Here is a 27,844-nt window from a genome sequence, read left to right on the forward strand (position 1 = left end):
AATCACCTTGTGCATCTGTGCATATATCTGGTACTCTGGAGAATACTGAGAACTGGGTTTTGTAGTGGAGCAGGTGCCTGTGGCTTTGTGGGACCAAGTAGGAACACTTCTTTTAAAAATTAAATTCAACACACATTTGAACATCATTTAAGTAACAGGCACTGTAGTAGATGTTGGAAATATATAGGTGAACATGACTTGGACCCCAGTTTTCAAAATTTTACAATCTGTCAAAATATAACAGCTAACGACTATATAGTATATAGTATGTGAAGGCTTACACAACAGTTTCCAGTTAGCCTTTCAGTGTTTTTAAAAAATACACGGATTAATCAATAAACAATACATTTTTATTTAAAAATGTTAATGTTGTTAAAAGAAGTAAAGCAGTTTTTATTTAGATGAAAAAAAGAGTTATGTACACAATCCTGGGAATTTGTTTATGGGTGCTATTAAAACCTTATTTGAAATAGTTTTTAATCTTAGACTAAAAGAACTTTCGAGTGTTTGATACATTTGGATACCAACTGTATTTTAGGTTTATATAGCTGTTTAATATTAGCTCTTTTGGGGAAGAAATGGAATAGATAACTGATTTAATTTGGTTTTTGTTTTTGGTGGTGATGTTCTGAATTAGGAAGCTCTGGAGGAATATGTGAAAAAAGTAAGCTGTATTCAGATGGTAAGAAGAAATCCTTAAACACTGGAATTATTACTGTTCAAAACTATGGGTCCCATGTACCTCCCAAAGTCTCTCATATTACTTTTGCTCATGAAGTTGGACATAACTTTGGATCCCCAGTAAGTATTGCTTCATTATTAGATTTTTAAAAAGCGATTAGCCTTTTGAGTATTTTTGTTTGCTTATTTGAGGTAAAAACAAATATACATCTGAATGTTTAGTTTTTATATGCAGTAAGATACTTGATCATACTGAAAGGGAGGAAGATAGAATATTTGTGATTAAAACAAGAAATGTAAGCATAGCAGTACTAGAATTTTGTCTTATTTATTCAGACAGAATAATATCTGTTCATATCTCTTAGCCCTAGAACAGAGTTTAGAACATAATTCACTCTAAATATCTTTTTGAATGAGAAATCCCTTTTTATTGTTTAAAGTATGTTCAGAATCTTTAACAAATTGTGTAGTGGCTTTCTGCTTTGTTTTTATTAAAGCATTATTGGGATTTACTTGGATTTGCCTATCTTTGCTGTGGAAAAAGATTGTTATCTTAAGATCTTTTTATTATGATAAATTTCTAACCCACATAGAACCCCCACCCCAAGAAAAAGCACAAACTTATATGACCATGATCCAGAATACAGATCTGTAAACCTTTTCTGTAAAGGCCCTGCTAGTAAATATTTTTAGGCAGTGAGGGTAACATTTGGCCTCTGCTACATATTCTTTGTTAGTATAAGCCATACAGGAACAGTCTATGAGCTATAGTTTTCCAACCCCTGAGTTAAGAGTTAGCAATTGTCAAGATTTCACCATATCTACTTTCTATATTCTTTATTAAGAATGTTTAAAGCAAATTTATCTATCCTCATGTATTTTATTGTAAGTTTCTGAAAAAAAGAGATTTCCTTATACAACCATAATTGATTGTCCTTTTAGCAAAATTAACAGCAATCTTTGGTATCATCTAATACTTACTTTTTCATTATACTGAATTTTAAGTGATCTAAAGATCATTACAACAAAGGAATAGAAATACTGAAAGTATTATATTTTGTGATTTTGGTAGAGTTTATTAAATGTTTGGGAAAATTTCACTTGAAAATTATATGTAAATTCGTTTTCCTTATGCCTTATCACTTGTAAAAATGGAAATTTTTATTATTTAAAAAATAATTTGTTGAGACTGGCAGTGGGTAGCTCAGTGGTAAAGCACATGCTTAGTGTGCATGAGGCCCTGGGTTGAATCTCCAATATCAAAATAAATGAATAAATAAGTAAATATTATATTTGTAGACCAAAATGCAATTCTCTAATTTCTTTAAGATTGTAATATGTAAGTGCTATTTTACTAACTTGTTTTTCTTTTTTTAATCCCAGTCGGAAATTGAGAGATTATTATAAAAAGAGTACTTGATGAACAAAGAAATTTATGGTTAATTTGCATTTTCAAGTACAGATACATGAATGTCCTTTCTTCTCCACTAGCCTCCTTGGTTCCAGGCCTTATGAAGGAATTGCAGTACCTTTTCAACTCCTTTTTTGTCCTCTAGTTCAGGAACGCTCAGATTTTGATGTGTATATAAATCATCTGAGGATCTCAAAATACAGATTTATTTCAGTATGTCTTTGGTGGGACCTGAGTTTCTGTATTTCTAACACATTGCCAGGTAATGCTGCTGCTGCTAGTTTGAGGACCACACCTGGAATAGGGAATCTAGACCATTCCCTTTTCACTTCTCATCTAATCTTTCCCTTGCCTAGCTGCCAGTGAGTTGTTTTTAGTACATTAACATTATATTATGTATTGTTTATTGTTTAATGGATAAATTGGTTCTCATTCTTTGCCTCCCTTGGTGTCTTTTCCTCTTATACCAGACTGTTAATGATTTTACCATGATTAATCACACCCTAGTCTTTTGTGTATATTGTTGATTTTACTATAGATTGCAGTGACATTAAGAATTATACAGTATTGGAATTTTTCTCTTTCTAAAATTCTAATGGTGAGAATAGTGCTAGTGCGATACCTTACAGAAACCAAATTGAATTCTACAGAATGAAAACTTTAAGCAAGATAATATTGGAGAATAGTAAAGAGTTGTTAAATGCTGAATATTGGTTTAGGAGAAAAGCAGGAGATATCAGGAAAGATAAAGATGAAAGTAGAGGTCATATTTTTTATTCTGACCTCAGACTGGGAGCTAAAAATGAAAGTAACTTAAATGGGCTCCCTTGAGTGGTCTGTTTCTTTTTAGAGAATGGAGTTGTTGGTATTCAAAAGAAGGTTTTAATTAAATCGAACTGTGATTCTAGTACTAATATTTTTTTGCCTTTTCTCATATGTTCTAAATTATTTAAGGAGCATTGTGAGGTTTTCTTGTTTTAATGCATATCCCCAGGAGGGTAGGGGCTGCTGGGATCTGGTAGTGTTTTTTTGCTTAGTCTCAGTTCTGGTCACATAACTGTGTTTACTTTGAGAAAATTCAGGGAGTTGTGCTTTGGTGCTTTTGTGTATAACTGATACTTTGACAGAATTTACCAATCCTAGGAAACACACACACATACACATATTTCTGTTTCCTGTTTATTCTGCAAAGCAGTATTTTGACTTTATGTCTTGAGTTTTCCTAATTTCATTGTAAAATGGATTATTGTGTTTTTATCTTTAGCATTTTTACTCATCTTTCTTAGGTACTGTTTAATGAGTTAGCTGTCTTTGATTCCTATTCTCTATATACTTAGTTCCATGCTAGTCTCTTTTGTTTCCTTTCCCCTTCTCTCTCTTCCCCCACTTCTCTCTGAACTAGTCATAGCATATTATTTTACCATATATTTTAATATATAGCAATTTTATAGTAGTTTATTAGTACTGTTACTAGTTTTAAAAGTAGATGAGTTTATTTTTTATAGGATTTTATGACAGTTTGTCCTCAATTCTAGTTCCTATCAGTTATTGTGGCTAGCCTTCTGAGATTCCTTCTCTTTGAAAAAAGACAATGACCCCTAACAGAGCAAATTATTTTTCTGCTTAGTTTCGAACAATTGTAAGATCCTTCCTAAAGGAGAGTCCTCGGCTTCCATTTTTTTCTCTGATCAGAAAATTACATTTAATCAGATGACCTGAAAACCTTATTTTACTTCCTGTTTATATAACTCTATATTCTGTTTGACAGCATGATTCTGGAACAGAGTGCACACCAGGAGAATCTAAGAATTTAGGACAAAAAGAAAATGGCAATTACATCATGTATGCAAGAGCAACATCTGGGGACAAACTTAACAACAATAAATTCTCACTCTGTAGCATTAGAAATATAAGCCAAGTTCTTGAGAAGAAGAGAAACAACTGTTTTGTTGGTATGTATATTTTCCTAACATTTTATTATGAACATTTTCAAACATTCAGAAAATGAAAAAATTACAGTGAGCACTTGGTTATATTTGTGTTATCATGTAGCTATTATTCATTCCTTATTAGTTATCCTGCATCTCATACTTTTTTGGCAATTTAAAATAGTTTGAAGACTTCAGAGTACTTGACTGCAAACACTTAAGCCTGTCTATCATTAGTTCAATATTGTTTGTAGTTTTTTTTTTTTTTAATACAAGTGAAACACACAAATCTTAAGTGCAGCATTTGATAAAATTGGCAAATGCATTTATCTATATAACTAAGCAACCATCAAGATATAAAACATGGGGCTGGGGATGTGACTCAAGCAGTGGCGCGCTCTCCTGGCATGGCGGGGGGCTGAGTTCGATCCTCAGCACCACATACAAATAGGGTAAAGATGTGTCCACCGAAACTAAAAAAATGAATATTAAAAACTAACTCTCTCTCTCTCTCTCTCTCTCTCTCTCTCTCTCTCGCTCACTCGCTCAAAAAAAAAAAAAAAAAAGATATAAAACATTTCTGTCACCTAAGAAAGCTCTTTTATTCCCTGTCCTAATCAATCCCTGTCCTCAGCACATTCCCAAAGGCAAATACTAGAAGACTTATTTCACCATAGATTGGTTTTGCCTCTTAATATTTCATATAAGAGGAATCATAATAGTTTGTACCCCTTTGTGGAAGACTAATTTTAACTTAGTATGATATTTTTTTTCTTTATTTAAATTTATATGACAGTGGAATGCATTACAATTCTTATTACATGTATAGAGCACAATTTTTCATATCTCTGGTTGTATACATAGTATATTCATATCAATTCGTGTCTTCATACCTATACTTTGGATAATAATGACCATCACATTCCTCCATCATTAATAACCCCATACCCCCTCCCTTACCTTTTAATCCCTCTGTTCTATCAAGAGTTCTTCTATTCCTCCCGTGCTCCTTCTCCCTATCCCACTATGAATCAACCTCCTTTTTTTGTTTTTCAAAGAGAGAGAGAATTTTTTTTAATATTTATTTTTTTTAGTTTTTGGCGGACACAACATCTTTGTTTGTATGTGGTGCTGAGGATCGAACCTGGGCTGCACTCATGCCAGTGCGCTACCACTTGAGCCACATCCCAGCCCGAATCAGCCTCCTTATATCAAAGAAAATATTTGGTATTTGGTTTTTAGGAATTGGCTAACTTCATTTAGCATTATCTTCTCTAACTCCATCCATTTACCTGCAAACGCCACGATTTTATTCTCTCTTATTGCTGTGTAATATTCCATTGTGTATATATGCCACATTTTTTTTATCCATTCATCTATTGAAGGGCATCTAGGTTGGTTCCACAGTTTAGCTATTGCAAATTGTACTGCTATAAACATTGATGTGGCTATGTCCCTGTAATATGCTGTTTTTAAGTCCTTTGGGTATAGACCAAGGAGAGGGATAGCTGGGTCAAATGGTGGTTCCATTCCCAATTTTCCAAGAAATCTCCATACTGCTTTCCATATTGGCTGTACCGATTTACAGTTCCACCAGCAGTGTATGAGTGTAGCTTTTTCCCCCACATCTTCGCCAACACTTATTGTTGTTTGTATGCATAATAGCTGCCATTCTGACTGGAGTGAGATGAAATCTAAGAGTGGTTTTGATTTGCATTTCTCTAATTGCTAGTGATGATGAACATTTTTCCATGTATTTGTTGATTGTACATCATCTTCTGAGAAGTGTCTGTTCAGTTTCTTGGCCCATTTATTGATTGGATTTTTTGGGGGGAGTGTTTAGCTCTTTGAGTTTTTTATATACCTCAGTGATTAGTGCTCTATCTGATGTGTGAGGGGTAAAGATTTGCTCCCAAGATATAGGCTCTCTATTCACCTCACAGATTGTATCTTTTGCAGAGAAGAAACTTTTTAGTTTAGTCCATCCCATTTATTAATTCTTGATTTTAATTCTTGTGCCACAGAAGTCTTATTAAGGAAGTTGGGGCCTAATCCCACATGATGGAGATTAGGGCCTACTTTTTCTTCTATTAGACGCAAGGTCTCTGGTTATATTCCTAAGTCCTTGATCCATTTTGAGTTGAGTTTTGTGCACGGTGAGAGATAGGGGTTTAATTTCATTTTGTTGCATATGGATTTCCAGTTTTCCCAGTACCATTTGTTGAAGAGGCTATCTTTTCTCCAGTGCATATTCTTGTACCTTTGTCTAATATGAGGTAATTGTAGTTTTGTGGGTTAGCCTCTGTGTTCTCTATTCTGTACCATTGGTGTACCAGTCCGTTTTGGTGCCAGTATCATGCTGTTTTTATTACTGTTGCTCTGCAGTATAGTTTAAGGTCTGGTATAGTGATGCCACCTGCTTCACTCTTCCTGCTAAGGATTGCTTTAGCTATTCTGGGTCTCTTATTTTTGCAGATGAATTTCATGATTACTTTTTCTATTTCTTTGAGGAATTTCATTAAATCTACATAGTGCTTTTTACGGTCATTTTGATAATATTAATTCTGCCTATCCAAGAGCAAGGTATATCTTTCCATCTTCTAAGGTCTTCCTTGATTTTTTTCTTTAGGGTTCTGTAATTTTCATTATATAGATCTTTCACCTCTTCCATTAAGTTGATAGCCAAGTTTTTTTTTTTTTTTTGAGGCTATTGAGAATGGGGTAGTTTTTCTCATTTCCCTTTCTGAGGATTTGTCACTGATATACAGAAATGCCTTTGATTTATGGGTGTTGATTTTATATCCTGCTACTTTGCTGAATTCATTTATTCTAGAAGTTTTCTGGTGGAACTTTTAGGTTCTTCCAGGTATAGAATCATATTATCAGCAAATAATGCCAATTTGAGTTTTTCTTTTCCTATGTGTATCCCTTTAATTTCTTTCATCTGTCTAATTGCTCTGGCCAGTGTTTCAAGAACTATGTTAAATAGAAGTGGTGAAAGAGGGCATCCCTGTCTTGTTCCAGTTTTTAGAGGGAATGCTTTTAGTTTTTCTCCATTTAGAATGATGTTGTCCTGGGGCTTATTGTAGATAGCATTTACGATGTTGAGATATGTTCCTGTTATCCCTAGTTTTTCTAGTGTTTTGAACGTGTAAAGGTGCAATATTTTGTCAAATGCTTTTTGTGCATCTATTGAGATGATCATATAATTCTTATCTTTGAGTCTATTGATGTGATGAATTATATTTATTGATTTCCGTATGTTGAACCAATCTTGCATCCCTTGGATGAATCCCACTTGATCATGATACATGATCTTTTTGATATGTTTTTGTATTCGATTTGCCAGAATTTTATTGAGAATTTTTGCATCTATGTTCATTAGAGAGATGGTCTGAAGTTCTCTTTTTTTGATATGTCTTTGCCTGGTTTTGGAATCAAGAGTGATATTGGCCTCATAGAATGAGTTTGGAAGTGCTACCTCTTTTTCTACTTCCTGAAATATTTTGGAGAGTATAGGTTTTAGTATTAGTTCTTTTTTAAAGGCCTTGTAGAACTGGGCTGTGTTTTCATCTGGTCCTGGGCTTTTCTTGGTTGGTAGACTTTTGATGGCATCTGTTATTTCGTCACTTGAAATTGATCTGTTTAAATTGTGTATATCATCCTGATTCAATTTGGGCAAATTATATGACTCTAGAAATTTGTCGATGCCGTCGATATTTTCTATTTTATTGGAGTACAGGTTTGCAAAATAATTTCTAATTATCTTCTGTATTTCTGTAGTATTTGTTGTGATATTTCCTTTTTCATCATGTATGTTAGTGATTTGAGTTTTCTCTCTCCTTCTCTTTGTTAGCATGGCTAAGGGTCTGTCAATTTTATTTATTGTTTCAAATAACCAACTTTTTGTTCTGTCAAATTTTTCAGTTGTTTCTTTTGTTTCAGTTTCATTAATTTCAGCTCTGATTTTAATTATTTCCTGTCTTCTGCTTTTGGTGTTGATTTGTTCTTCTTTTTCTAGGGCTTTGAGATATTGTGTTAAGTCATTTATTTGTTGACTTTTTCTTCTTTTAAGGAATGAACTCCATGCAATGAACTTTGCTCTTAGAACTGCTTTCATAGTGCCCAGAGATTTTGATATCTTGTATCTATGATCTCATTCACGTTTAAAAACTTTTTAATCTCCTCCTTGATGTCTTCTGTAACCCATTGTTCATTCAGTAGCATATTATTTAGTCTTCAGGTGTTGGAGTGGATTTTATTTCTTATTTTATCATTGATTTCTAATTTCATTCCATTATGATCTGATAGAATGCAGGGTAGTATCTCTACTTTTTTGTATTTGCTAAGAGTTGCTTTGTGGCATAGTATATGGTCTCTTAGAGAAGGATCCATGTGCTGCTGAGGAGAAAGTATATTCTCTCATTGAAGAATGGAATATTCTATATATGGTCAGTTAAGTCACAGTTATTCATTGTATTATTGAGTTCTATAGTTTCTTTGTTAAAAGCTTTTGTTTGGAAGATCTACCTAATGATGAAAGAGGTGTGTTAAAGTCACCCAAAATTATTGTATTGTGGTCTGTTTGACTCTTGAACTTGAGTTTGTTTGATGAACATAGCTGCTCCGTTGTTTGGGGCATATATATTTATAAGTGTCCTTCTTTATCCTTTTTGATTAACTTTAATTTAAATAAATTTCTACTTTATGATATAAGGATGGAAATCCCTGCTTGTTTCCAAGGTCCACGTGAGTGGTATGATTTTTCCCAACCCTTTACGTTCAGTTTGTTAATGTCTTTTTCTATGAGATGAGTCTCTTGGAGGCAGCATTTTGTTGGGTCTTTTTTTTTTTTTAATCCAATCTGCTAGTCTGTGTCTTTTGATAGGTGAGTTTAGGCCATTAACATTCAGGCTTATTATTGAGACATGATTTGTATTCCCAGCCATTTTTGTTTATTTTTGGTATTTAAATATGACTTGGTTTCTCCTCTGATTAAATTTTCCTTTAGTGTAATCCCTCCCTCTGCTGATTTTCATCATTATTTTTCATTTCCTCTTCTTGGAATATGTTGTTGAAGATGTTCTGTAGTGCAGGCTTTCTAGTTGTAAATTCTTTTAACTTTTGATTATCATGGAAGGTTTTTATTTCATCATCAAATCTACAACTTAGTTTTGCTTGGTATAAGATTCTTGATTGGGGGCTGGGAATGTGGCTCAAGCAGTAACGTGCTCGCCTGGCATGCTCGGGGTGCTGGGTTCAATCTTCAGCACCACATAAAAATAAAATAAAGATGTTGTCCACCGAAAACTGAAAAATAAATATTAAAAAATTCTTCTTCTCTCTCTCTCTTAAAAAAAAAAAAAAGATTCTTGGTTGGCATCCATTTTCTTTCAGAGGTTGGTATATATTGTTCCATGATCTCCTGGCTTTGAGGGTCTGGGTTGAAAAAAATCTGCTGAGATACAAATTGGTCCCCCCATATGTGATCTGATTCCTCTCTCTTGCAGCTTTTAAGAGTCTATCCTTGGGCTGGGGATGTGGCTCAAGTGGTAGCACGCTCGCCTGGCATGCGTGCGGCCCGGGTTCGATCCTCAGCACCACATACCAACAAAGATGTTGTGTCTGCCGAGAACTAAAAAATAAATGTTAAAAATTCTCTCTCTCTCTCTTAAAAAAAAAAAAAAGAGTCTGTCCTTATTCTGTATGCTAGGCATTTTCATTATAATATGCCTTGGTGTAGATTTGTTCATTTGGTGTCCTATAAGTCTCTTGTATTTAATTTTCCGGTTCATTCTTGATGCTTAGGAAATTTTCTGATATTATTTCATTGAAGAGATTGTACATTCTTTTGGTTTGAAGCTCTGTGCTTTCCTCTATCCCAATAACTCTTAGATTTGGCCTTTTGATGCTGTCCCATAATTCTTGGATGTTTTGTTTATGGTTTCTAACTTTCTTCACAGTTTGATCAAATTTATTTTCCAGATTATACTTTCTTTCTTCCAAGTGATCTAGTCTGTTGGTTATGCTTTCTATTGAGTTTTTTATTTGATTTATTGCATCCTTCATTTCAAGGATTTCTGGCTGTTTTTTTTTTTTCAGAGTCTGTCTGTCTCTCTCTCTCTCTCTCTCTCTCTCTCTCTCTCTCTCTGTCTCTCTCAGTAATCTTTTGCTATCTGTATTTATTCTCTTATCTCATTACTGAAGTGATCAATTTTTGCCTGTGTTTGCTCATTTACATCATTCTTTAATTCACAGATCATTTTAATTATGAACTTTCTGAACTCCTTCTCTGACATTTCATCAACTTCACTGTCCATGGGTTCTGTTATAATAGTGTCCTGGTTTGTTTGGGGCACTTTCCTCCCTTGTTTTCTCATGTTGTCTATATCTTCCTTTCTTGCAGTATGGATCTGAAGTATTACAATTTCTACCCTATATTCTTGTAGTACCCGTACAGATTGTCTGTACCTCACCTTGATGTTGGGCTTCCAGACCCTACTGGTGTCCCTCAATGGATGCTACTGCATCCTGGATCTGGGCCCTGTGTAAGTTGAAGTAGGTGGACTCAGCCAGTGGGCTTGACCTCCTGTGGTAGTCTGCTGGTTGGAAGGGACAGTCCTGCTCCAAAAGCTATGCTCTGGCCATGTCTGCCCCGCTGGGGAAGGAGTGAACCAGGCCTGCTGACAGCCTAAAACCTGCGTGGGCTGGTGTGGGTGGTCTGGGCTGGATTTTGGCTCCTGCCATAGTTCATTGGTCCAACTTAGTATAATATTTTGAGATTCATCACTAGTATTTTTCTTTTGTTCCTTTGTAGTGTTGCCTTACATGAATGTATCCGAGTTTGTTCAGCCATTTTCTATTGATGAACACATGTGCTGGATGAGTTTGGGCTAATATGAATTAAACTGCTATGAAATTCTGTTATTATAGTAAAATATATATTAAATAAAATTTGCTATATTTTAACCAGTTTAGTACAGTTTAGGGACATTATATTCACAATGTTGTGCAGTCATCACCATTATCTTTCCAAGTTGTTTCTTTTTTTTGGTTCAGGTGATTGACAATGACAAAGTGCTTTTTTACATCCTCAGTTCTTTTTATTTTTATTTTGAGACAGGCTCTTTCTGAGTTGGTTAACGCCTCACTAAGTTGCTCAGTCTGGCTTAGAAGTTTCAGTCCTCCTGTCTCAGCTTCTTGAGTTGCTGGGATTGCAGGCATGTGCTACCACATCCAGCCTCTGAATTGTTTTTATCAACAGAATTCCTTATCCATTAAGCAGTAGCTCCTGCTTCCTTTTCCATTCAGCTCCTGGTAACCTCTAATCTACTTTCTGTCTTTATGAATTAGCCTATTCTGGGTACCTTATACAAGTGGAATCATACAATATTTATTCTTTTATATCTCTTATTTCCTCTGACACAATATTTGCAGGGTTTGCTCATTTTATAGTATATATCAGAAGTCCATTCCTATTTGTTAGTGAATATTTCATTGTGTGTACATATCAATTTTTTTTCATTAATCTATTATGCCTCTCTTGAGGCATTTAATGAATTCTAAATATTCTACTTTGTCCTAAAGTTTATTTGTGTGTCCTTGTTGTTTTTCACAAGATTATAAGTTACTTCAGAGCAAACACTGAGTGTACATAAAGAGCACTCAAAGAGGTGTTAAATAAGAACTGAGGCAGATTCTCAGATAAGCCTAGCCTTTTGTTTGTAATGGAAAATGTCCTTGAGATGATTATAAAATCACATAAGGTTATGAGAAGTTAGATTTTCTGTATTCTCCACCTAGTTTGCCTACTGGTAATATCTTGTAAAACTGTAGTACAATATCAGAACCACAAGACTTTTATTGATATATGCAGTCCATAGATCTTATTCTGATTTTCCCAATTTCTTTTGCTCTCATTTCTGTCTTTATTTAGTTCCATACAATTCTGTCACAATTCTATCACATTTATAGATTTAAGTATCCCAATATCGTAGTCAAGATTCATAACAATTTCATCAGCAAAAGGATGTTGCCCATTAATAAGCACATGGCCTACTGTTCACTCTTTTATTCACTCTCCTATTCCACTAACCTCCATTTCTGTAATTTTGTCTCTTCAAATTATTATATAAATGGAATCATACAGCATATAACTTTTTGGGATTGTCTATTTTTTTTTTCCACTGAGCACAATTCCCTGGAGATTTGTGTAACTTGTTTGTAACCAAGTGCTGTGATCCCAGCAATTCAAAAGGATTGCAAATTCATTAACAATTTAGAGAGACCCTGTCTCAAAATAAATTAAAAAAAAAATGCTGGGGAGTTAGCTTAGTGGTAAAGCACACCTAGATTCAATCCCCAGTAAAATAAATAACTAAGTACTTTGTAGCAATTGTTTATTCTTTTCTATTTTAAGTAGTATTCCATGATACTATTTAAGTTTGTTTAACCATTCACCTGTTAAGATATCCAGGCTATTTCCAGAGTTTGGCTGTTATGAATAAATTAGCTATAAACGTTCATGTGTAAGTTTTTAGTGTGAACATAAGTTTTTATTTTCCTTTGGGGTAAATGCTTTAAGTCCATATAGTTAATTGCTTGTTTTGTTTTGTATATAACTACATATTTTCTAGGGTGACTGCAGTATTTTACATTCTCATCAGCAATGTATGAATGATTCAGTGTGGGAAGCCGTTCTTGCACGTGATTTGAGCTACCTCCCTGGCTGGGTGTGAGGTGCTTAGACAAGCTGTGTCAGAGCCTTCCCCACCCTTCCCCAGGTGTGAGGGCTTGTCCGTGTGGGGTTGTGACTGACCACTGACCTGAAAACCAATCACTGACCCTGACCTTGGAATGCTTCCCCCCTCGACCCTCATTGGATGGAATTTTCCCCTGAATTTTTTGTTCCCCAATAAAAGCTCACTCCCTGGCGTGTTTCTCTCTCTCTTTCTGGCCTCTTGTGTAAACCTTGCTACTGCATCAGGTGGCTAGAGGCAAGAGCTGGGAGAAGCTGTCTCTGAGCTGGGCAAGAAAAAGGTAAATTAAGAGTTATGTGTCTTTAATTTGAACTCACTAGTTAATTTCTATGTTTCGAACCTCTAGTATGAATAGTGCTGGTCGCGTGGCTGAATTCAGTTTCTCTTCATTTCACTAGTGTAATGTTTTCACTTTTTTTATTTGAACCCTTCTGATAGGAGTGTAGTGATATTCATGCTTTTAACTTGTAATTCTCTGATGACTAAAGATGTTGAACATCTTTTCATGAGCTTATCTGCCATCTATACGTCTTCTTTGGTGAAATACCTATTGATTTTTTTCTTTTGTCATTTCTAATGGGATATTTTTCCTGTTAAATTTTGAGATTTCCTTCTCTCTCTCTCTCTCTCTCTCTCTCTCTTTCTCTCTTTCTCTGTCTCTTTCTTTCTCTTTGATATTAAGGATTGAACACAGGACCTTGCACATTCGAAGCAAACACTCTATCACTAAGCTACATCCCCAGTCTGAACTTTGAGATTTCTTTATATAATTTAGGTACTAATTATTTATCAGATAATTGTTTATAAATATTTTCTCCAAAAGTGTAGTTTGACTTTTCTTTTTCTTTTTTTTTTTAAAGAGAGAAGAGAGATAGAGAATTTTTTAATATTTATTTTTCAGTTTTCGGTGGACACAACATCTTTGTTTGTATGTGGTGCTGAGGATCGAACCCAGGCCACACGCATGCCAGGCGAGCGCGCTACTGCTTGAGCCACTTCCCCAGCCCCTGTAGTTTGTCTTTTCATCCTTTATTTCAGAATCTTTGGCCTTTTCCTTTAAAGGCTTCTTTTTAGAGGGTAGATTGAGCTGGGTGTGGTGGTGCACACCTGTAATCCCAGCAGCTTGGGAGGCTGAGGCAGGAGGATCACAAATTCAAAGCCAGCCTTAGCAAAAAGCGAGGCACTAAACAACTCAGTGAGACCCTGTCTCTAAATAAAATACAAAAAATAGGGCTGGGGATGTGGTTCAGTTGTGCCCCTGAGTTCAATCCCCAGTACCCCCACCCCCAATAAATAAATAAATAAATAATAAAATGGTAGGTTGAAATCACATTAATGTTACCATTTTTGTTACTGTAATCAGGGATGTTTTTATGTTGATTTTTAATATAGAAGTACTTATAGATGTTAGGGTCTTTACTTTATAAATTGAGTCTTCATAGTAAACTTTTTGATTGAAGTTGATTTTAACAAGTAAGCATGTTGCTTTTTAGGTATTATAGGAAATTAGTTCTTTAAATTACAATAAAATGTGTACCTACTATAATTTTATTTTAAACCCTTGAACCCAAGGGTGCTGTAGCACCGAGCTACATCTCTCTTATTTTTTTGTAGGTTTTGAGGCAGGGTCTCACTAAGTTGCTGAGGCTGTCCTTGAACTTGGGATCCTCTTGTCTCAGCCTCGAAAGTTGCTGGAATTACAGGAGTATACCATCATACTCAGCTAATTTTTGCATTTTATATAGTATCTGTGTATTTAAGCTGTTAGCAAATAGCTAATTTTTTAAAATATTTTTTACTTGTAAATGGACACAATACATTTATGTACGTATGTATGTATGTGGTGCTGAGGATCAAACCCAGTGCCTCACACATGTGAGGCAAGTGCTCTGCCACCAAGCCCCAATCCAAGCCTGCAACTAACTAATTTGAAGTAATAATTCTATGCGAGATGAATATTAATGGATAATAAATATTGTGTTCATTTTCTGACTATCACTTTTTCCTTTTCTCACAAATTATAAAATTCATAGGAATTATAAAACTATTACTGGACTTGAAAAAACCATTATTGCTTTGCGTATGGGTACACATGCATTCTTCTAATTTTAGAGAACAAAAGAGATGATACAAAATTATACAGAGGGATGGAATTTCAATAACCTCTACAATTTCCTTTAATGGTTGGTGTGGTTGTGGATAAGAATGAACTTTCTAAATGTAAAGCCAATCTCTCTAGAATGTTTTTATTCAGATGTACTATATGTAGGGTTCTTGTATTTGAGATGTGTTCCCTTCTCTTCATTTAATTTTCATTTAAAGTCTGTACTCTGATTATTTTCCACTTTGATTTTGGTCTAGTTGAAAGAAAAGAGTACAAGATTTTATACCTAGGATATGCTGGGTTTATTCTTTTTGTTCATATTTATACCTAGGATATGCTGGGTTTATTCTTTTTGCTCTAGCATACTAGCAACTAGTGGGAATCAAACCCATTATTACAATTTTAAACTCCATCAACAAAAATTTGTACTTTAAAATAGAGTTGAAGAAATTTTCTAAAATTATTCACTGTACTTAGATCATACTGTCTATCCTTAACTAACCAAGTTCTAGATCACTATTGTTAGGCTGTATAGGAATACAAAAAATATAAATAATATGTTTCTTCCCTAGATGCCTGGTTTAGCTGAGAAGCAAAACTAATGTACATCTTTTAGAAATTACTTAGTAATAATGTTTTTTAAGTCCAATAGTAGTTTTATGGTTCCTATAAATTTTATAATTTGGGAGAAAAGGGAAAATGATAGTCAGAAAATGGACACAATATTTATTATGCATTAATATTCATCTCACATAGAATTATTACTTCAAATTAGTTATTTGCAGGCTTGGATTGTGGCTCTGTGGCAGAGCACTTGCCTTAAATGTGTGAGGCTTATATTATAGTCAGCCCAATAAAATGTGAGACATTTAATAGGGCAAAGTTACCCAACTTCTTTAACAAATAAATGATGTAAAAATGAAAAGAGTAAGTTGTTATATTAAATATCTTAAGAGATGTGTCAACCAAAAGCAAAACCATGAGGTGGGGAATTGGGGTTGGGAAAACCTTGTTTGGAAATGTGATTTAAAATCAGTTGTAAAGAGAGAGTTGAGGGAAATTGAATGTGTATTGGCTATTAGGTGCTATTAAACATCCTGTTAATTTTCTTAGATGTGGTAATGTTATTATGATTAGGTTTAAAAAAGAAAAATCTTCTTATCCTTTATCCTTATCTTTTAAAAGTGCCTCCTGAAGTATTTATAGGAACCATGCTATGTTAGGTGGGGTTGTTTTAAAATACTACAGAAAAAAAAAATGTTGGAAATAACTGAGACAAGTACAGCATTCATGAGCGTTCATTGTGCTTTTTATTTTACTACTTTTATATGTGTTTGAAATTTTCTGTAAGAAAATGATTTTTTTCTTTTTTTTGTTTCCTGGTTGATGAAGCACTATCTTAATTTGCATTGGTATGGTATTTAGTTGCTAACATTAAAAATAGTAGTCATTATTCAATAAAACACAATGTGGCCTAAACTAAATAACAGGTTAAGGGGCCTTAGAAGGGCCATTAACTCAAACCCTTTCACTATGCAGATTAAGAAACAGAGGCTGCCAAAAGGGAAGGGACTTGCTTGCTTGAGGTTACATTGCTTCTTAAATTGTTAAAACTAGGTTTCCTGATTTCCGGATTCCTCGTTTATTTTTCTTTACTAATTCACCAAAGTTTTCCTTTCTCCCTTTGTTACAAAGCTCTAGTAAGTTTGTGACTTTTAAGTAAATTTAATGTTTGCAAACACTGCTTACCTTTTCTTTTATTTTCCTCAGAATCTGGCCAACCTATATGTGGAAATGGAATGGTAGAGCAAGGTGAAGAATGCGATTGTGGCTATAGTGATCAGTGTAAAGATGAGTGTTGCTTTGATGCAAACCAGCCAGAGGGGAAAAAATGCAAACTAAAACCCGGAAAACACTGCAGGTACCTTACTAATTCTAGTAATGTTCCTGTAAAGTTACCTAAAAGCAGTTTTGATAGATTTAAAACTGAGATTAAGAGATGCTTATAGTTTTGAAACTTTGTCTTTGTTGTTGCATTTTACTTTTTCTGGAATGGCATTTAATATCCAGTTGGCAGTTTGAATTACTTATAATTTTTGTGGTGGTTGTTAAAAAAGAACAAATAATTATAATTGCTTAATAAAATACATATTATTTAATTGCTAACATTAAAAATGTGACTATCTTCCATATTTTTAGAATTTTAACTTCAGATATTAGTTAGTATGGAGTACTTTAGTGCCTTATCAGATTACTTCAGTAGTGACAGATTATATGCAATGGAATATAGTTTGTATAATATTTTTTAAATGACTGGTATATGTATTTTAGTTTGATTTTAGCATAAAAATGGAAAAGTTGATAAATTGATTAATGTATAATATAACTATTAAAACACTGGTAACTTCCTTAATATTAAATCCATTTTCTATTATAATATTTTACAAAAGGAAAATAGAGTAAGAATACTGAATATAGCATATTTGGGCTAAAAAGCAGATGCTTAATTTTCCTCACTTACTAAAATGTTCAAATACAGTAGCTTCCAAGTTTTATTAATATTTAAATACTAGTAGCAGTAACACTTTTACCATTTAAATGATGAAATTAATGATTTAAAAATCAGAAGCATTTCTGAGTATACAGAAAATACCTAGTGATTCACTGTTTTAATTCACTTTTTAATCTAGTCCAAGTCAAGGTCCTTGTTGTACAGCACAGTGTACATTTAAGTCAAAGTCTGAGAAGTGTCGTGATGATTCAGACTGTGCGAAAGAAGGGATATGTAATGGTGGCACAGCTCTCTGCCCAGCATCTGATCCTAAACCAAACTTCACAGACTGTAATAGGCATACACAAGTGTGTATTAATGGGGTAAGCATTTGATTTTATATGTTTTTATATTTATAGAGACTACTTTTTCAGAGTATTTGTTGACACTTAAAGCTATGTAAAGTAATTAATCTTGGACTCTCAGTAACATCCGCATTTCTTCCCAGATGAAGTTATGAATGTATTATGTGGGATGAGTGCCTACTGGCATCCAATTAACTACTGATTTGTCTTTTATCTTTCCAATGACATGTGTTTGGTATTCCCTGGAGAAATGTATAGTACAGCTAGGCATATGACTGTCTATGCTGCTTTTAAGTTTTATAAATTAATATTTTAACAGCCTAAATAAAAGAACTTTTCTGGTCATTGTCCTTAAATGTGAGTCTTTAAAGCTTTCATTGCTAAATATCTTATTCCTCTACACATAGAAAATTTCATTTTTCTCTGCATATAGAGGAGTCATAATAACCAACATAAAATTAATGCTCATCTAATCTTTCTCTGCATTTGTTTAGTTGGGGTTTTGTTGTTGTTGACATCACTTTAGAAGAGTTATTATCTTACTTGGATTTACTCTTTTTCAAATGTGTTTGTATTATTCAGTTCTGATACCCATCTATGTGAGTCCCCATGGCTGGGGTTCAGGGATGCTGGGGATTGAACCTAGGGTTTTGTACGTTCTAGGTAATTGCTGTACTACTGAGCCACATTCCTAGCTCTATGTTTGTTTTTCAGTTATATTTGCACTTAATTATTTTGACATAGAAGCTTATACCTGCCTGTTACTATAGGCACATTTGACTATATAAAGGTTTTAAATAATTTGTCTTTTGTTCCAGCAATGTGCAGGTTCTATCTGTGAGAAATATGGCTTGGAGGAATGTACTTGTGCCAGTTCTGATGGCAAAGATGATAAGGAATTATGTCATGTCTGCTGTATGAAGAAAAGTAAGGCTTTTAAGATCTAAGAGTATAAAATCTGCTTTAAAAACCATTATTTTGTCCTAAATATTAAGTTCTAAACTTTGACATAATAGTTCCTAGCTAACTCTATTCTTTTGAGAAGATTTTAAATATAACATAGCATTGTGTCTCTAGCATTAGAATCCCTACAGTGTTTTTATACTTATTTTCTTATTCATTTATTTGGTACTAGGAACTGAACCCAGGGGCACCTTTACACCTTGAGCTCCATCCCCAGCACTTTTTGGTTTTTGAGATGGTCTTGCTAAGTTCTGAAGATCTGACTAAATTGCTGAGGATGGTCTTGAACTTGTGATTCTCCTGCCTCAGACTCCCAAGTTGCTAGGATCACAGGTGTGCACCACTGCACCCATCTTGCCTAAAATGTACTATTTTAATAATACACTAGACAAAACACGGCTAGCATTATGGCAGTAATTTATACAAATATGGTTAGAAAGTTTTAAATTCATTATAGACATAAGACTTGCTGGTTGGTTGTTTATATTGAAACATTAAGGTGAATTATTAATGACATTACTCAGCTGAACTAGAAAGGTCTATTTATCGTGTCATAGTAATGATTTTAGGCTGTTTCTTCTTTCCCTTTTCCTTAACTGGTCCGTTAAGAAATTATTCTTTAACTTTTTTCCAGTGGATCCATCAACTTGTGCCAGCACAGGTTCTATACAGTGGAGCAAGCAGTTCAATGGTCGAACCATCACTCTGCAACCTGGATCCCCTTGCAATGATTTTAGAGGCTACTGTGATGTTTTCATGCGGTGCAGATTAGTAGATGCTGATGGTCCTCTAGCTAGGCTTAAAAAAGCAATTTTTAGTCCAGAGCTTTATGAAAACATTGCTGAGTGGATTGTGGTAAGTAGAGTTTTTATCTATAGAGAAATCTTAACTTAAAATGGTTTGATCTTAATTTTACTTGGTCAGAGGTCGGCGGTGTTATGGGAAAATCACTTCTTTCCTATTTATACTGGATTTGCTTTATCTGAAGGGTTTTGAAGTTTGAATATTCTTGGTTATTATTTCTTTCAAAGTGATCAAAATCTCCACCTGTGTTTCATTCATAGATTGGTTAGTAAATGATGAGAATTATTCAGTTTTACTGTGTTCCTTATCTCTGGAATGTGTTACTTCCTCTTGTGGTCCATGTGATTAGAGCATTTTCATGGGACTTTCCTTCAAGTTGTTTTGGAAAGCCCTGCTTGCTTTTTATACTTCTCCCTTGTCTCAGTATGATAGATAGCCAGCTGTGGGTTCCGATTTGCTGAACAGGAGAGATGAGAAAGAAATTGGTGATTTTCTGAAGTTTCAGTATAGTTTCTGTGTCTTTATGTGATCCATGATAGGAAATATTGAACAGTATAAGATCAGATACACAGCCTTTTGCAGATCTATTAATGATTATGGATGTTCATCCAGCATTACTCCACTGAACTACATTTAATTTTTAAGTCCACACATCTCCAAATTGTGCAATATTGAATTACTTAGAATTTTCTTAAAAGATTGCTGAGAATGACTAGATCAACTCACTTAAATGTTCATACATTCTAAGTGATTTAAATTTCTGTAGGAAACTTTCTCTGTATTTGAGAATGTACTGTGCCTGAATGAACTTGGACTTAGAACTTATGTCTCCCTTTCTCAGATTACTTTTTAAATTGTGTGTGTGTGTGTGTGTGTGTGCGCGCGCGCACACACACGCATGCACACACTTTTGAGAATGCATAAGACTAAGGATACCTTAAAAGCATAAAAGTCTGTGTGGGATGTTAGTCCCTTTTGTTACTCTTATAATAATGTTCTACAATAAAAAAATTATAATTACTTTCAACATTAAAAGGGTACTTATTACCCATAAGAAAATAATACCTTGTATGTTAGAATATGTGACTTTTAGATATGTAATGGCTGTGTAATGGGAGTGTCATTTAAACTGAATTTAGGGGGCCAAGTTTCAAATCAAATAATTGGACAGTTACTTTAAGTCTCCTTAAAACATAATATTACTTATTTTTGTATTCTTGTGCTTGTTGCATAATAGATGTTCCATAAATATCTGTTAAGCCAGAGGTTCCTCCTGGTACCATAGATCAGTGGAACACAGGCTTTGGGAATCACATAAGGATTCAGATCATCTTTCTGGCATTTATCAATGCTATGCCTTCAAGCAACTTAATTTTATTAGCTTTTTCTTCCATTATTTTTTTCAGCTCAGATCCAGTGATATTTTTCTCCTTTCTGATTATCTCTAGTAACTTGAAATTTAGTATATTTGTCTTCTTTAGAGGACAATGTACACAGAAAAAGAAATTTATTAATTGGAATCTCAAAATTACATTCTACTGAGTATATGTTATGCTAGATATTTTAAATTATCTAGGTACAATTTAAATTCATATCATCTGTATTTCCCCCCTCCTCTCTTTGAGATGGGGATCTCTTACTATGTTACCCAGGGATGTCTCACAGTCTTGGGCTCAAGAGATTCTCCTGCTTCAATCTCCTGAGCTACTGGGACTACAAGCATACACCATTGCACCTGGCTTAAGCCAATAGTTTTTTACTTCTCTCCATTATCTCTAATTTTGATTCATTGAATTATTTAGAATTTAAAAACTCATTTGTTCCCACTTTTTAAAAATGTAATAGATAGGATCTTTTAACCATTTAAAAACCTTTTTTCTTATTTTAAATTGGTGGATTTAATGAAACCTTTTCTCATGTTCTGGAACTGATTAATAAACACTTCTAGGTTTATACAGGTTTGTCTTAAATGAGTTTGGAATAGCACATGATTTAATTTTATATTGTTAAGTGCCACTCTTTCAAATAGCATGGCCCATAATGCATGAGGAGTAACCTTAGGCTGCTGATGCATTTGTGGATATTACTAGGTCAAGTGCACATAATCAAAAAGAACTGGAATTTTATTATTTTTTTGCTTGACCTGGTTAAGCTCATGTTTTGACCTTTCATCATATCAGGGCAGGGTGTTTGTAGTGAATAGTGTAGGCTGTTAGGATGCCTGGTGGCCTTTTATCTCCTTTCTGTGGTACTCTATGACAACTTTTTTCTCCATGAAGCATAGAGTGGGAAGAACCTTAATAGTTCAGTACTTCTTGGCATGCCATGTAACTGATACTTTCTTTCCTGAGGAGGAGTTGTTTATAACTACATTTAAATTTTTCAAAACTGCATTCCGTGTATTTGTTGAGTGTCTACTGTGAGACTGACTAGGAGATAATGATAAACATCCTGTAGATTATCAAGAAGTCAGTCATCTAGGTCTTAAAATTTGAGAGTATTCTGCAGTAAATCTATTGAGATTCAGAATCATTATCTCCTTATCTTTAAGTGGGATTTGAGGGCATTAATAATTCTTTTTCAATTTCTTCCACAGTCGATGTGTGTTCTCATTTTCTCTATCTTTTGTGTTAGGTATGACATTCTAGAAAACCATCTTTTACTTGTTTTCCCTTCCAAATTTATCATTGTGTGTCCCTTCTTTTATCACCTGCTACTTATGTGTGTTTTTTCTTTTATGGATTCAGATTTATCAGGAACTCATTTTTTAAAGTCATTATTTGGTCAAGAATCAGCGTTTTTTCATTTTTGAATTAACTTCTCATACTGTACTCTAATTTTATGATGAAGTATCTGATATTCTTTTTTTAAAACACAGTATCTTTATTTATTTATTTACTTATTTTTATGTGGTTCTGAGGATCAAAAGCCCCATGCCTCACACATGCAAGGCAAGTGCTCTACCACTGAGCTATAGCCTCAGCCCTGATATTCTCTTTAATATATATATTTTAGTTGTAGATGGACACAATACCTTCTTTTTATTTATTTATTTTTACATGGTGCTGAGGATTGAACCCAGTGCTTCACACATGTGAGGCAAGCACTCTACAACTAAGCTACAACCCCAACCCATACATCTAATATTCTTTATGAGTGAACACTGTTTCCCAAATTCTTCACAGAGCACAAGATCCTGTGTGGATTTTCAAATGTGTCTAGAAAATATTGCATCCTCTCGTCATCTAGGAGAATTGGGAGAAGTTGTATCATATATTCATCTTTTTAACTTCATCCAAACTTACAAATTCTAGAAACCCTTAAGGCTTTCAGAACCCTTAGTATCCTTAGAAGTCATTTGGAGAACCCTTAATTTAAGAAAATGGGAGGTGATCATAGTCCTCTAGAGTCCTTCATGTCCTGGTGAAAGAGGACACATACTTCTGAAGCTTTAACAGTAAAGATGTAATGTGATCATTGGGCTTAGCAAATGGTAAGGATGCATTGTACATTTGGTAGATGAATGAATTAGCTTTCTCAAATGTCATAATTTATGTGGAAAAAAAGGTGTACATGTGGTCTTAGCTTTGAATCTGCAATGTTTTCATGTTTCCCTTTGTGATATTTTTATCCTGCTTTCCCTGGCTAAGCCAAAGTAACCAAAAGTTTAGTAACCACTTACATTCTGCTTGGTGTATTGCTGGTGGTTGGGAATGGAGGGTTTGAAGGACAGCAGAAGAACCTTTGGTGAAAGTTCAGATTATAGTATCTCCTGAAAGATAGAAAAGAAGCTCTCCATCACTCTCCCCACACATTTTTTTGAGCTGATGACCAGTTTAGTTATTTATTACTTTATAGGTTCTTTATTTATTTAGATTATTAAATTAAATACTATTCTAATTAGTGCATGATAAATTAGACCAGTAAATTTTGATCTTTTACTTATCATTAGCTTTATAGAAATAACTATATTGAATACCGTCTGTCTGCTGGTTCTTATTTTCTCATACTTGTTAACTTCCAGGTCATTTTTAAAACTTTTGAATGCCTTCTCTTTTTCTTTTAAGTTTTCCTTAACACCCCTGTATCTGTGACAGATGAGAGCCTGGCACACAATTAGTGTTTATCAAATATTTACTGAGAAAATGATAATTCTGCTTTTATTCAGACTAATAAGTAGACAAATTGTGATGCTTTCTTTTGAAATAATATACATATTTGCATTTAGTAGTCTAGTTGATGTACTATCCCCCCATACCACTTTGTAGTGTGTAAAAGATAAAAACATGTAATTTTACTCACTCTGACACTTCTCTTTTAAAAGGAGCCTTAAACAAACAAAAAAACTTTATCAAAGGTGGCCATGGTTACTATGCTCTCAAATGCATCATTGTTTATTTAATTTTTCTTGCTACTTTCTATGCATTGCCATGTTTCATTTCCCTAGAAACTATAAATTTTAAAAAGCTGCTGTTATTGCCACTGAAATAATCTCAAACTTTGGACTTCTGAAATATGTAGCTACCTAGAAAAATTTGGAGGAAGGCCAGGAACATTTGCTTGAGGGAACTAGAAGTTCTCAAGTGCCATGTTTTAGTAAATATCTGTTAATCTGAACTGGAACTAGGTCCTTTGACCTTTGTTTTCTACAAAGTTTTAACCACCATTAAATCCAGCCCTTTTTTCCTCCAGTCTGCTTCTCTCACTACTACACTTCTTGCTTTGCTATTTCAGACTGTGTAAGTACTGAAAAACTATCGTTTGAAGTTAAAAAAAAAAAATTATGTGTGGTCTCTGTATAAGATCTTATTATCATATTATTTGTCTGTTTTGGGCAAACTAGAAATAATAAATGGGCTCTTAGGTGTATTTTGAGGTCAGTATTTGGAATAATGATTTGCCTATAATAACTAGTACAACAGGTGGTGTTTTTTGTTTGTTTGTTGTGGGCTAGGTACTGAGGTGGAAGAATAAAAATTTAAGAAACACATAATTCAGTTTGGGATAGAGAAGATAAGTCCTTAGAAACACATTTTCAGTTTCTGTATGCTGTTTTCACGGAAAATAGGAAGCCCTACTAGGGAAGTCTTGCACTGTGGGGGTAGGAGGTGCTAGGGATAGAACACAGGGCCTCAAGCATACTAGGCAAATGCTCTTCTACTGAATTCCAGCCCCTTCCCTGAGGAAGCCCTCTTTTTAAGAAGGTGAGGCCAGAGCTAAGTTCTTAAGGACCATAGCAGCAGAGGGTATAGAGATATTTTATGGAGAGAAAGAACATGGCAGAATCATAGAAATGTGAATTTTCCAGTTTAAAAGTTTTTTTTTGTAATTTCAAAAAGTTTAATTATTCTTTTTTAATTGACAAAGTAATATGTTTATAAGTAGGCATTTTTTTCCAGGTGTGATGTCATACACCTGTAATCCCAGTGGCTCAAGAGGCTGAGGCAGGAAGATTGCAAATTCAAAGCCAGCCTCTGCAAAAGCAAAGCACTAAGCAACTCAGTGAGACCCTGTCTCTAAATAAAATACAAAATAGGGCTGGGAATGTGGCTCAGTGTTTTGAGTGCTCCTGAGTTCAATTCCTAGTACCACCCCCCCAAAAAAAAAAAAAAAAAAACAAGCAAAAGTAGGTATTCTTTTTATTCTGAAACCCCCCACCCCCGTCTTCCCAGGATGAATTTCTTGTATGTTCTTCATAATTAGTCTGTATTGCCATAAGCATATATACTCAAGAAAAAGTAAGTAGAATCATATCATACTTTGCTATACTTTATTGTGTAGTCAAGTTTTTACTTTTTTTTTCTTTCTCAGTGGTGTATCTTGAAAATCTTTGGTAGGAAGCTTTTGGAGAAGAATGTTACATAAAGGAGTTACATAGTCAATTCCATATTTTCTGTAGTCTTAGCACTGATGGCCATGTGGAGAATGGTTGTGATCAGTGAAGACTAGGAGGACCTGTGTTAGAATGATGAACATTAAGGATAGAAGCATCTCTTTATGACACAAGTTGCCATCAACCTGAAAGTAGTAGCAAGATCCTTGTCCCTTTGCTCTCCAGTATTAGATCACGTTGCAGGTCTACCTCCCCAGACAATATTTGGAAATGTACAGTAGTTATTAGAGTATCTGAGGGGCTCTACTGGCATTTGATCGATGGGGCCAAGGATGCTAAATGTCCTTCATTGCTCAAAATTGTCCTGTACTGTTTTGACACTGAAAGGTAGTCCTATATCCTGCCTTTTGAGGGTTTACTACTTGAGAGTGATTGAAAACAGAAAAAAACAATAGGAGTCCACAGGAAATATAAAAAGGGAATATCATCCTAAAGATTAATAAGGAGAACAGAGCTCTGAAAATTATTTTCTATAGGAAACAAAAGAAAATTTTAGAAAAGTTTGTCAGTCTCAGAATACAAAAAGTAGTTTTCAGGCCAGATCCAGCCCTGTCAACAACATGTTTTGTGTAGTCTACATATTGTTTTTAGAAAATTTGGATGATTTGCCACCATTTAAAAATAAATATCATGTAAAAATTCAGATCTGTAGCTTCTCTTGAAAAATCAGATCTTTTAGCAGAAAGGTTGAATTGCATTACACCTTTTCTCCCTTTTAGATGTTTGGGTTTGTAGTCCCTTCAATAATGTGTGATAATAGGGACAAACCTGAGACACTTTTGACAGCTTGCAGAATCAAAATAAAAATGAAAAGAAGGAAGATGGCTATGGAGCTCTCCTGTGCAGAGATGTAATCTGAGAATTATATCTGACTTTGGAGAAACCACATTTAAGTATAAATCATTCCAAGGTTACTTTTAAGATTACACACACAAGCACACACACATACACAAGATAGGCATCCATGCCAGGAGGGAAGAGCTTCAGTGCTACAGAACAGGATGTTGGAGCTTGAAGGTTGGTAGGGTGTGAGATGGGGAAGACCATCTGAATGGGAAGTCAGGCAAGAGGCCTCCCCAACAGAGGGACAGCTGTAATGGGATGTCAATTTGGAAGTGGGTTGAGGAGAATGTCTACATGTGAGGAGTAGGACTAAAAGGAATCAGGGTTCTTTAAAGAAATGATTGATCCGAGGATTGTGGTAGTTAAAAACAAGATAACCTGAGAGGCTGAGACAGACAGGAGGATTGTGAGTTCAAAGCCAGCCTCAGTAAAAGTGAGGTACTAAGCAACTCAGTGAGACCCTATCTCTAAATACAATACAAAATAAGGCTGGGGATGTGGCACAGTGGTTGAGTGCTCCTGTGTTCAATCCCTAGTACCCCCCCCCCCAAAAAAAAAAAGATAAATCTGGGACTTATGCCATAAAGCAAGAAAATGTTCTAGGAATGATGGGGACATATCCAAAAACACATTAATGATCATAACATATTATAACTCATATAAAATAGGAAACCATGAGGAAATAATAAATTGAAAGTTTGGTGAAGAACAGAACATTTACATAGTTCCAAATTACATCCCTACAAGGTAATTATTGGTTATAAAAGATTAAAAAAAATCTATGACAAAGTTTGGCAGATAGCAACTTAATGAAGTGACCAAGTTAACATCACTAGTAATAAAATCAGAATTGTGTTACTTGATAAGATGCTGTGGAAGAACAGCATAACTTCTGTGATGTTCTTACCAAAGATGCATGGCCTGAATCTAATCATAAATATCAGAGAAACCCAAATTGAGGGATATTTGCATATAAAATAACTGCCCTGTGATATTCAAAAGTGTCAAGGTCTTAAAAGTCAAAGGAAGACTGAAATCTCCAGACTGAAGGATACTAAAGAAACATGATAGCAAAATATATCGCCCATGATTCTGAACCAGATGACAAATGAATGGGGTCTGAGGATTAAATGTTAATGGTGAATTAACACTAATTTTCTGATTTTGTTGATTGTATTCTAGTTACCTTGGAAACACCCTTGTGATGTAGGAATTATATGTTAATATGTTCAGGAGTAACAGCAGGGTATATGCAACTTAATCCCAGGTGTTTCCAGATTTTATAAGGCTTGTTATACTTTTCTTGGAACTTTTTTGTAAATTTAATATTTTTTTTCAAAATGAAACAAATTATTGAAAAATTTATATAAGTATTTATGCACACAGAAAAAGTGCCTGGGTATATTTTGCCACAACATGCATTTTAATTTAAGCATCTATTACTTTAATTACTTCATTATTGCTGGTTAAAATAAATGGTGCAGAGTAGCAGTAGGCTGTTTATTACAAGACCCCAGATTGTAGAAAATCTTTTTAAATATGAGTTTTGCTGGAAATATCTAACAGTAACTATATATATTATACTAGTCTATAATAAACCAA

At 34.3% G+C, this 27,844-nt stretch overlaps 1 protein-coding gene across 1 annotated transcript in view; it reads left to right on the top strand.

Annotated features, from left to right (window-relative positions):
* The window catches only part of ADAM10 (ADAM metallopeptidase domain 10), a 150,615-nt gene that overhangs the window by 118,443 nt on the left and 4,328 nt on the right, over positions 1-27,844 (top strand). The window contains exons 9-14 of the mRNA XM_081289709.1: positions 638-801; positions 3,861-4,044; positions 16,654-16,804; positions 17,574-17,757; positions 18,558-18,666; positions 19,337-19,557. Coding sequence (XP_081145835.1) covers positions 638-801; positions 3,861-4,044; positions 16,654-16,804; positions 17,574-17,757; positions 18,558-18,666; positions 19,337-19,557 — 1,013 coding nt within the window. The remainder of the gene's footprint in view (positions 1-637; positions 802-3,860; positions 4,045-16,653; positions 16,805-17,573; positions 17,758-18,557; positions 18,667-19,336; positions 19,558-27,844) is intronic.

This window comes from Spermophilus citellus (genome assembly GCF_964194105.1).
Source record: "Spermophilus citellus genome assembly, chromosome: 4".
Taxonomy (NCBI): Eukaryota; Metazoa; Chordata; class Mammalia; order Rodentia; family Sciuridae; genus Spermophilus; species Spermophilus citellus.